Source organism: Molothrus aeneus, chromosome 30, assembly GCF_037042795.1.
Source record: "Molothrus aeneus isolate 106 chromosome 30, BPBGC_Maene_1.0, whole genome shotgun sequence".
NCBI classification, from domain to species: domain Eukaryota; kingdom Metazoa; phylum Chordata; class Aves; order Passeriformes; family Icteridae; genus Molothrus; species Molothrus aeneus.
Genome location: NC_089675.1, coordinates 2,927,453 through 2,938,661, shown reverse-complemented (window position 1 = coordinate 2,938,661; position 11,209 = coordinate 2,927,453). Strand labels below are relative to the sequence as shown.

The following is an 11,209-nucleotide window of genomic DNA, read 5'->3' as shown; positions in this document are numbered from 1 at the left end:
GTTGGACTCTGAGGAGTCAGTCACGAGCTTTCATCATCATTCTTGTTAAGCCTTCTGTCTGTATCGTCTCTCTTTCTTTAGTATAGCTCTAGTATAGCATTCTTTAATATAATATAATTACATAAAATAATACATCAGCCTTCTGAGAACATGGAGTCAGATTCTCATCTCTCACCTCATCCTGGAGACCCTCACAAACTCAACACCACCAGGGATTTTATTTTTAAGCTTCCCTTATGGTCATTTTGGAGCTGACTAAAAAGGGACATTTCTGGATTTTACTGCTCTCAGGCTGGTGGCAGAGCCCAAAAAGAACCCTCAAAAGAGATGGGAAAATGGAGCATAGGGAGCTTTTCCTTTCTGTTATCCTGAGTGCTCAGGGGTGGTTCCTCCCAATTTCTGAGATCCTCCCAAGGCTGTTCTACCATGGAGAGCACCCCTCTTGTACCAGTATGAGACAGAAGTTACCCAAAGGAGGATCCCAAACCAGCCCGAAACCCCAGCAGTGAGGAAGGAGAAGGCGCCAGATCGAGCAGGGAATGGTTTTGTACATTCAGAGTTTATATTTGGAAAAAAAAAAAAAGAAAAAAAAAAAAAGAGGAAGGAGAGGAAGAATTCGAGATTAAAAAAATAGAACTGATGGGAAGCGGTAGCGGTAGCGGAGCCTCCACCACTGCACAACACACGCACACGAGGACACACGAGGCTGGACAACACGGACCCCCGGGACGCAGCAGCCCGGGGAACGGGAAACTCTGCATGGCTTTGTGGGACCCCTCGGCTGGGAAACGAGCCGCTCCTCCGTGTCTGCCTTGGCACATCCCTGAGTCACACTCCTGCTCCTCGACGGCGGCGTCGAGGCGTCTAAACGTGGGCGTGGGGCGAAAAAGGGGAAATGGGGGGTGTCATCAGTGGAAGAACCAGAATCAGAGATCTGTGGAATTGTTCAGGTTGGAAAAGGTGTTTGAGATCAACAAATCCAACTGTCAACCCACATGTTGACAACTAGCCATGACCCCAGGTGCCACATCCAAGTTTATGGAGCTCTTCCAGGGATGATGGCTCCACCCCTGCCCTGGGCAGCCACATCCAAGTTTATGGAGCTCTTCCAGGGATGATGGCTCCACCCCTGCCCTGGGCAGCTGTGTCAGCCTTTCCATAAAGGAATCTTCCCCAGTATCCAACCTGAACCTTCCCTGGTCAACCTGAGGCTGCTCCCTCTCCTCCTGTCCCTGTTCCCTGGGAGCCGTGTTCATCACTGGCCATGTCCCCAGGTGCCACATCCAAGTTTTTGGAACTCTTGCAGAGATGATGACTCCACTCCTGCCTCCACAGGCAGCTGTGTCAGGTCCTGGACAACCTTTCCATGAAGGAGTTTTCCCCAGAATCCAACCTGAACCATCCCTGGTCAACCTGTCCCTGTTCCCTGCGAGCAGATACCGAATCCCCCAGGCTGTTCCCTCCTCTCAGGGAGTTGTGCAGAGCCACAAGGTTCTCCCTGAGCCCTTCTCTCCAGGCTAAGGCCCTTTCCCAGCTCCCTCAGGAGCTCTCCAGACCCTCCTCCTGCTGCTCCAGCCCTCCTCCAGCTCCACTCCTAGCTCTGGAGATGCTCCCAGCCCCTCAAAGCCTCTCAGGATGGAGGATCCCAGGATTCCAGGTGCAGCTCCCTCACTTCCCAGCAGAGAGGAGCTGGTGGCCATGGTCCTGCTGCTGGTGGCCATGGTCGTGCTGCCTGCTTCCAGGAGCATGCCCCTTGCCCAGCAGCACTGGCCAGAGCCCAGGGGTCCATGGGCCTATGCTGTCCCCAAAGGGCCACGCCACAGCTGAGCCTTTACCTCCTTCCTCCCGGCTTCAGAGCGTCTCTGTGTTCATGGTCAGAGCCTTCCACACCGTGGTCTTGGACATCTCGTCCGAAATGTTGATCTCGGAAGGATCAGCCCTGAAAGGAATGTTCCAGATGGTTTTCCGTGAGGATGGGTCTGATCCCACCAGGAGCATTGGCAGCAGCCAGAGGAACAGCAGGGCCTGGAAAACCGGAGCTCAGCTGGTGGGGATGGTTTGGCTGGATGAGGAATTTTGGGAATCAAGGCCTGGAGCTGCAGACCCACAGCTGGTGTTTTGTGTTTTCCCCTGTGACCTCTCAGGTGGGAGCACGAGGGTCTCCAGATCCCAGAAAGCCACTGGTGATGTAGTTTTGGGATAAAACAGGAATTATGCAGCCACTGTGTGGGGTCAGAGCTCTGCCATCACCTCCGAAATTGCCAGTTAATAGGGATTTTCCCACTAAGATGACTGGGGATAAATCTGCAAGTGGAGAAACCTGAGCCAGACACTTCCCACTGATCCTGCCAGGGATCCTCACCTGGGGGGTCTTTACCTGTCACTGCTGGGCTTTGGGGTGTCCACCCTGCTGGTCTTGCCCAGCTTCAGCTGAACAGAATTCGCAGCAGCTGCTTCCATCATTTTCTGGGACTCCTGAAAAGAGACGAGTCAAGTTCTCTCTCCTTGATCCAAGAGAGGAAAAATGAAATTCCAGTAAAAACCTGGCAGGCTGCCCTCTCCTCTGACCCACAGCACCTTTAGCAGCAGGTAAAGACCTTCCCCTGTGGGTGTGTTTGGGGTTAGTGACACTGCTGGGAGCAAACCCTCACAGAAATATAGTAATTATTTTTATTTTAAGGCTCATTTTAAAATTATAACCATGCCTCTGTTCCAGTGTGAAATTCTCTCAGAATTTAGGGAAAAAAGTTCAGAATGTGGGATCCAGGCTATGAGATCCGTTTGTCTCAGTTCTGATGTTCCCAACAGCTGCTGCCCAGAGGACCTGTGGATTCTCCATCCCTTCCCCAGCCTGGCAGGGCCCAAGGCCAGGCTGGATGAGCCTGAAGCACCCTGGGATAAGTGGGAGATGTCCCTGCCCAGGGCAGGGGTGGCACTGGCTGGGCTTTAATGTCCATTCCCACCCAAGCCATTCCATGGCCCCACAATTCCATGATCTTAGGATGAGCTGTGGCAGGAACAGGGAATCTCACAGCCCAGAGGAAATGCCACTGTCATATTTTCTGGAAAAATCCCCTTGCCCAGGATTCTTCTCCTGGGAAGCTGAGAAGCCTCAGAGAAAAAGGAAAACAATATTATCTCATTTGCTTCTCCTGTGTTTTGCTGCTTTGGAATGTGGTTTGGACATTGTTTACCAACAGGTGATGATTTCATTGGTTTCATGTGAATTGTTTTTACTCGTTGGCCAATCGCAGCCAAGCTGTGTCGGGACTCTGGAAGGAGTCATGAGATTTTCGTTATTATCTTTTAGCCTTCTGTCTGTATCCTTTCCCTATTCTTTAGTGTAGCTTTAGTATAGCATTCTTTTATATAATATAGATCATAAAACAATAAATTAGCTTTCTAAGAACATGGAGTCAGATTCATTCATTCCTCCCAGTCACAGGAGACCGTGAAAATACCACAAGGAGATTCCCAGCTCCTGGCATTACCTCCTCTTCTTTGGCTTCATTTTTGGCATCGTCCAACTTCTTCTTCTTGCTTTCTGGCATGAGGTCATCCAGGAAGCTGAGCTCCCGCTTGGAGAAGCAGAAATCCATCACTTTCCGGACAAAAACAAGAGCCAAAACCTTCAGGAAGGAAAGGGGAGATGGGTGAGGCCGGAGATGGTGCTTCCATCTCTCCAGAGCAGTGAGCACCTGGGGCAGTGAGGAGCACTGGGAACAGTGGGAATACTGGGAAAACTGGGAACACCGGGAATATTGGGAACACTGGGAGCACCGGGAACACTGGAAACACTGGGAACACTGGGCATACTGGGAACATCAGGAACACTGGGATGCTGGGAATACTGGGAACATCGGGGACACCGAGAATACTGGGAACAGTGGGAACATTGGGAACACTGTAAGCACTGGGAATAATGGGGATACTGGGAGCACTGGGAATACTGGGAATACTGGAAACACCAGGAACACTGGGAAGACCAGGGGTACCTCGAATACTGGGAACACTGGGAACACCAGGGACACCGGGAACATTGGGAACACTGGGAACACTGGGAATAATGGGAATAATGGGAATACTAGGAACACCAGGAACACTGGGAATACCGGGAACACTGGGAACACTGGGATACTGGGAATACTGGGAACACCAGGAATACTGGGAACACTGGGACATTGGGAACACTAGAAGCACTGGGAATACTGGGAATACCAGGAACACTGGGAAGGCTGGGAATACCAGGAATACTGGGAACACCGGGGACACCGGGGACACCGGGAACACTGGGAACACTGGGAATAATGGGAATACTGGGAACACCAGGAATACTGGGAACACCAGGAACATCAGGGACATTGGGAACACTGGGAGCACTGGGAATAATGGGAACACCGGGAACACTGGGAACACTGGGGATACTGGGAACACTGGGATACTGGGAATACTGGGAAGGCTGGGAACACTGGGAACACCGGGGATACTGGGAATACTGGGAACACTGGGATACTGGGAATACTGGGAAGGCTGGGAACACTGGGAACACCGGGAACACCGGGGATACTGAGAACACCAGGAACACTGGGATACTGGGAAGGCTGGGAACACTGGGAACACCGAGGATACTGGGAACACTGGGAACACTGGGATACTGGGAACACTGGGAACACCGGGAACACTGGGAACACTGTGGATACTGGGAACACCGGGAACACCGGGGATACTGAGAACACCAGGAACACTGGGAACACCAGGGAACGCTGGGGACAATGGAAACACCGGGAACACCGAGGATACTGGGAACACTGGGAACGCCATCCCTCACCATCATGGGGAAGATGATGGCGGCGCGGGAAGCTTTGATGGCCCAGAGCAGCACGAGGCAGAGCAGCTGGATGAGGGTGAACAGGTGCACCTTGCGCAGGGGCACGTGGCGCAGGTAGATGAAGTCGGGCTGGTGCTTGGCCGGCATCCAGAACAGCTTCAGGCGGTCAAAGAACTGCAGGGAAAAGGGAGCACTGCTGTGGGAGTGTGCTTCTTGTTGAGGGAGTGACAAAACTGTCTTTTGTCTCTTGAAAAAGAAAGAAGCTGTTCCAGATTGCAAGGCAAGATGTATTCTGTCACCATTTCTATGGCAGTTGTCTTTTGTCAAGTGGGCAGTTTTCCTTATCTCTTCCACAGTCACTCCTCCCTCGGGAGGGGACACCTGCTGATAACAGCTATGGAATGTCCCTGCATGGCTGATAAGAGCTACAGCATCCCATTGGGAGATGTGAGCCCAGAGGGAGGAGCCAAGCATTCCTACCTGGATACAATCTGAGATTTCAAACATTCCTACCTGGATAGAATCTGAGATTTCAAACATTCCTACCTGGATACAATCTGAGATTTCAAACATTCCTACCCAGATATGATCTGGAGATTCTGGAGCACCAGCACAGCTTCTCCACTGGATTCCCAGAGGAGCAGCTGCCTCTTCCACTGGATCTTCAGAGGAAGATTCCACCCTTTCCTACAGGATCCCTGCTCCAGCAGAACCACCCCTGACACTGCAGGAGGGCTGAGCCACAATTCTAATGGGACTGATACCAACAGCCTGACCCACAGGGTGTCAGGTTGGGTTCTGACTCTGTCAGTGTTGTTTTGGTTTCCTGCATTGTTTATTTTATCCTTTTATTTTCTTCTCTGTTAAGGAACTGTTGTTTCCTGCTCCCATATTTTTTGCCTGAGAGCCCCTTAATTTAAATTTTATAGCAATTCGGAGGGATGGGGAGAGTTTACATTCTCCATTTCAGGAGAGGCTCCTGCCTTCCTTAGCAGGCACCTGTCTTTCCAAACCAAGACAGAAGCTTAGAAATTTCTCTCTTTAATTAAGTTAAAAGACACTTCATAAGACTTAAGAGATTTCACTTCAAAATTAAGGATAGCTAATTAGACAAGATCTAAAAATCTCGCCTAAACAATTAACTAGAAAAAGACGTGAACAAAGAAACTAACTGCTTTTGTAAAGTGTTTTTACCAAGAGCAAGAACATCTAACACTTAGCTCAGTTTTTCTGTTTGTTATTTTGCCTTTTATTAAACTTTTTTTGTTTCCAACACTCCAACAGAAGCCATCCTGCTGATTTTTATGCCTCCAAAAGTAGCTAAGCTATCTTAAGTGTGTTACAAGCCCCCTAGAGCACATTAGACCTCGCTCAAAGAAGTTATTCTAACACACTGCCACAGCTCCTGCAGTGAGATGTGGAGATTTTGGAAGCAAGGAGAGATCCAGGATCCCCTTCTGTTCCTCCTGGGACCAGCACCTGCTTTCCCTTCACTCCGTCCAAAATCCACCTGGCTTTGCCCACCAAATTCCAAATGATTCCAGGGTTTTCTCTGGTCAGCATCTCTTGGCTCAGGGAATCCCCCAGCGAGGATTCCCACCAGTAGAATTTCCTTCCCTTCACATGAATTCTGCCAATTCCCATCACCAAACACCAACCTGTCCTAAAGCCTGAAACAGAGTGCTGAACTGGGCTCTCCCAGTGCTGAACTGGGTCCTCCCAGTGCTGAACTGCCCCTCCCAGTGCCAAACTGGATCCTCCCAGTACTGAACTGGGCTCTCCCACTGCTGAACTGGATCCTCCCACTGCTGAACTGCCTCCCCCAGCACTGAACGGGACTCTCTCAGCACTGAACTGGGCCCTCCCAGCGCTGAACTGGATCCTCCCAGTACTGAACTGGATCCTCCCAGTGCTGAACTGCCCTTCCCAGTGCTGAACTGCCCCTCCCAATGCCAAACTGGATCCTCCCAGTACTGAACTGGGCTCTCCCAGTGCTGAACTGGATCCTCCCAGTGCTGAACTGCCTCCCCCAGCACTGAACGGGACTCTCTCAGCACTGAACTGGGCCCTCCCAGCGCTGAACTGGGCTCTCCCAGTGCTGAACTGGGCCCTCCCAGTGCTGAACTGGGCCCTCCCAGTGCTGAACTGGCCCTCCCAGTACTGAACTGGGGTTCTCCCAGTGCTGAACTGGCCCTCCCAGTGCTGAACTGGCCCTCCCAGCTCTAAAAACTTCCTGAGCCCGCACCCATCAGTCCCTGACAAAAACCATTTGAATTTCCTGCTCTCAGAGACATTTTTCCCATCCCAAGGCCTTCAGGAGGGGAAATTCCCTGGAGCAGCTGTACCTGGATTCCTCGGAGTGACGAGACCCCCATGTACAGAAAGACTCCATAAAGGACTGGCATCGGGATAAACTGGGGAAAAAATTGCAACAGTTAATGGCTTTCTACTTCATTTGCAGCATTGCCACTCTCTCCCACCACTCCTTTCTCAGGTGCTGCCTGAAGATTCCCAACTTTCCCCTGCTGGATTTTATCCAGCACAGATTTTGTTCTCTGTGTCAGGCTGATCTTTTGATTCATTCCATCAGAATAATTCTCTTTTCCAGAGAGGCTGGGAGACAAAGAGGGGATTTCATCCATCAGTGTGGAGAGCTTTGTGGATAATTGGCTAGCTGAGAAAGGCCACTTCGATGTGATACCGTTGGATAAGGATAGGGGAAACAAGCTGGGGATTATGCAACCAGTGTCCAATCACTGACAGAGGTCATGGTGACCTTCGCTGAAACAGGAAGATGGGGGAGAAAATCGCTTGCCAGAAAATGAAGATAGCCTAGGTAGAGAAGCTATAAGAATGTAAACATAGAAACAAAATAATCATTAGAGCATAGAAGTAGGTGTGGTTGATCTAAGTGTGCTTTAACCAATAATGAGCTCAGCTTTTGCAATATGTATAAGCTTTATTAACACCAATATAAATATGTGTGAGCTATCAATAAACTTTGGGATTTGCTGTTCATGCATATTGTGTGAGGCAATTCTTCCGCCGCTCACGACACATCAGGACCACATTTCATATATCTGAGACCTCCTGTGGGGGTAAAAAATGATCTCGAAAAACTCTTGTGGGAATGCATGGAAGTGACATCTCCTTTGAACCTGGAGATGGAAATGGGTCTGGTTTGAACCTGGAGGTGGGATTGTGTCTCCTCTGAGCCTGGAGGTAGGAATGGGTCTGCTTTGAGCCTTGAGATGAGACTGGGTCTGCTTTGAGCCTGGGTTGTGTCTCCTTTGAGCCTGGAGCTGGGATTGTTTGGTGAGAACAGGCAGGGAAGCCTGTGGGGGGAACTCTGAGGGTTCAGCTCCTGGGAGTGGCTCTCCTGAGGCTCTTGGGGGAGTGAATTGAAGCCAATGAAGTCCTGCTTGTCTGAAAGTGCTAAATTCTAACCCAAAGCGGGGGCGGATGTGTTGAGTTTGCGTGGCCATGTCTGGGGAGCAGGAATGGCCTCTGTGAGAGGCTGCTGGAAGTTTCTTCCACGTCTGGCAGAGCCAGCTCCAGCTGGCTCCAGGATGGAGCAGTTTGGGGAGAGCTGTCTGCCATGGGAATGGACTCGGGTTGGAGGAGATCCTGGAGAAGTTTCTGGAGGACTGTGTCCCCTGGGAGGGACCAGTGAGGAAGGGCTTTGGCTCCTCACAACATGGGATGGCCTGACTGAAACCCCCATTTCTGCCTGCCAGCCTGGGGTGGGCAGTGGCCGAGCAGGAAAAGCTGCCTTGAGCCCTCAGGAAGGAGAGGAGGCTGAAAAATGAGATAAATTCTGGAGAAAAGGGAAAGTTGGGATCAGTGGGATCCTGTGCTTGGACAAGTTTGGTGTTCCTGTTTTCTTTTCTCTGGGAGCAGAGAGACAGAGCTGGGTTCAACTTGGAAGGGAAGGGAAGGGAAGGGAAGGGAAGGGAAGGGAAGGGAAGGGAAGGGAAGGGAAGGGAAGGGAAGGGAAGGGAAGGGAAGGGAAGGGAAGGGAAGGGAAGGGAAGGGAAGGGAAGGGAAGGGAAGGGAAGGGAAGGGAAGGGAAGGGAAGGGAAGTGGAGTTTTTAAGGTTTGGTTTCAATTCTCACGATGCTGTGATTTTGTCAGAAATAAATTCAGTGAATATCCCCAATTCCAGCCTGTTTTCCCATGATCATGATTGATGAGGGATCTGTCACTGTCCTTATCTCAAGCCATGAACCTTTGGTCTATTTTCTCTCCAATCCAGCTGGGAAGGGCAGGGATAGTCGAGCTTTGGGATCCAGCCAGGGTCCCTCTCACTACAGAGGGTGTGGAGGACAACCCCAAATTAAGGGATTTGTCCTGTTTACTTGGCTTGAGCACCCCAAGCTGGGTCTGAAGGGCTGGGAAGTCACCAAGGCTGGCTCCCATCCTGCCCTTGGCATCACCTCCTCTGGGAGAGAGGCCCTAATTTCACATCCCCTCCCAAACTCCTGTGGGTCACCAGGGGGTTTCCATCCCATTCTCACCTTGAGCACGGAGGTGAAGAAAACGGAGCAGCCCATGAGCACGAAGATCATCAGGCCAGTGACCCTCTGCTCCCGGATCCCCAGGAACTTGGGCTGCTCGCCCGGCGCGGAGCAGTCGGACTCCACCTTGAGGCTGTTGACGTGGGTGATGGACAGGACGGTGGCGGCCACGAACCAGGGCAGCCCCATCACCGAGCACACCCCCAGCATCACGGCCACCATGAACAGGTCCAGGTGGTACCCGCAGCCTTTCTGGGGAGCAAAAGTGGAACAGGAGCACTCCTCAGGGACCAGGACAACACCACAGGTGGGGCTCAAACCCTGCCCAAGCACAAGTCAACCGGAAAATTTATGTAAGGTTTGAAATAAGAACTGGAACCAAACATGGATTTGATGTCTTGCATGAAAATCCAGAAGAATCAGACAAAGTGGGTCTGGAGGGTTTGTACCATCTCTGCTTCTCAGAAATAATTTTTAAATGTACTATTTTTTTCATTCATAAAGAAATTCCCACCACTTGCAGGTAGGACATGGCTCTGATCCCTGGAGCTCATTGCAATCCCTTTCCCAGCTACCACTGACATTTGAAAAAACACCACCCTTCTACACTCCAGCATTCACTTGCTGCTCCCAAAAGTTGCCATCCCCTCCCTGTGTCCAGGAGAGCTCCTGCCCACAGCCTGGGGTTATCCCAAATCTTCCCAAAGCCTCTGGGACAGGAGCTTGTCCCAGCCCTGCAGAGCGGGGTGGGGAGGGGGTGACCCCCTGCAGCCCCTCACCTTGAGCCTGTGCTCCTTCCTGTTGACGATGACGGCCGTGATCTGCTGGTCCATGAAGATGAGGATGGTGCAGAGCAGGGCCGGGATGAGCGCGGCCAACACCGTCCACCACGGGTTGGGCCCAATGGGGTTGATGAGCCACCCACGGTCATCCCTGGTGGGCTGCAACACAGGGCGGGATCAGCTCCCAGCCCAAACCCTTCCCTGGCCTCTGTTCTCCTCCATGCCTGTGTCCAAGCATTTCCCATTTCCCTTCGTGTCACCCTCTCCCAGGGGGCTTCAGAGTGCCAGTGTCGTCTGTCCCAGAGTCCCCTCTCCCCTGGATTTGGGGCTGTCTTCCCAAAAGACAGGAAGGAATTGATGACTTGGATGTCGAGGAGGAGACACTGACACCAGCAGCAGCTCCTCCAGCCCAGCCTTGCCCTGCTGGAGATGGTTCTCCTGTCCAGTGTCTGGTTTTGGGGCTGTACCCTGATTTCCAGGGGGGATCGGTGCTCTTGGATGTCGCAGAGGAGATGGTTCCACCACCAGCATCTCCTCCAGCCCTGCCCTGACATCGCCTGGTGGCACCTGAGGTACCAAAAGCCCTCTCCACCAATCCCCAACCCCGTTACCTTGAACACGTGGGGGACGTGGAGCTTGGGGGACGGGATCCCGATCCCGAGGTCAATGAGCACCATGATGACAATGGTGAGGAACACAGCAAAGTCACTCACTGTGGATCGGACCTGGGGTGAGAAACCGGGGCTGAGAGGGGCCAGGACACGAGGTGGGAAACCTGGGGACACCCACAGAGTTGGGACTGGTTAATCCCTAAAATCCCTCCATTCCAAGGACATGCAGCCAATTCCCTTGGGTGGATGTTGCTGCCATGTTGGAGATCTTGGGATCTGGTGTGGGACAGTAGAAAGAGTTTAATTAGGGGGAAAATTCAAATTTTAATTCAGACATTAGCAAAATACCAAAAATGAGGAAAGGTGCCACGCTTCTGGGTAAAATGGGAATAAGGCACTGAGGCATCATTCATTCCTGTTTTTCCATGGCAACTCCTCATTTGAATGCCACTCCAGAAAATGATGCTCAGA

At 51.6% G+C, this 11,209-nt stretch overlaps 1 protein-coding gene across 1 annotated transcript in view; it reads right to left on the bottom strand.

Annotated features, from left to right (window-relative positions):
• Positions 1 to 577: 577 nt before the first annotated feature.
• The window catches only part of SLC4A8 (solute carrier family 4 member 8), a 28,850-nt gene continuing 18,218 nt past the window's right edge, over positions 578 to 11,209 (bottom strand). Inside the window, exons 17-25 of the mRNA XM_066567869.1 lie at positions 10,739 to 10,852; positions 10,125 to 10,286; positions 9,346 to 9,597; positions 7,174 to 7,242; positions 4,829 to 5,002; positions 3,492 to 3,629; positions 2,378 to 2,475; positions 1,836 to 1,939; positions 578 to 864 (exon numbers count right to left, since the gene is read on the bottom strand). Of these exons, the coding sequence (XP_066423966.1) occupies positions 1,852 to 1,939; positions 2,378 to 2,475; positions 3,492 to 3,629; positions 4,829 to 5,002; positions 7,174 to 7,242; positions 9,346 to 9,597; positions 10,125 to 10,286; positions 10,739 to 10,852 (1,095 nt within the window). The 3' untranslated portion in view covers positions 578 to 864; positions 1,836 to 1,851. The remainder of the gene's footprint in view (positions 865 to 1,835; positions 1,940 to 2,377; positions 2,476 to 3,491; positions 3,630 to 4,828; positions 5,003 to 7,173; positions 7,243 to 9,345; positions 9,598 to 10,124; positions 10,287 to 10,738; positions 10,853 to 11,209) is intronic.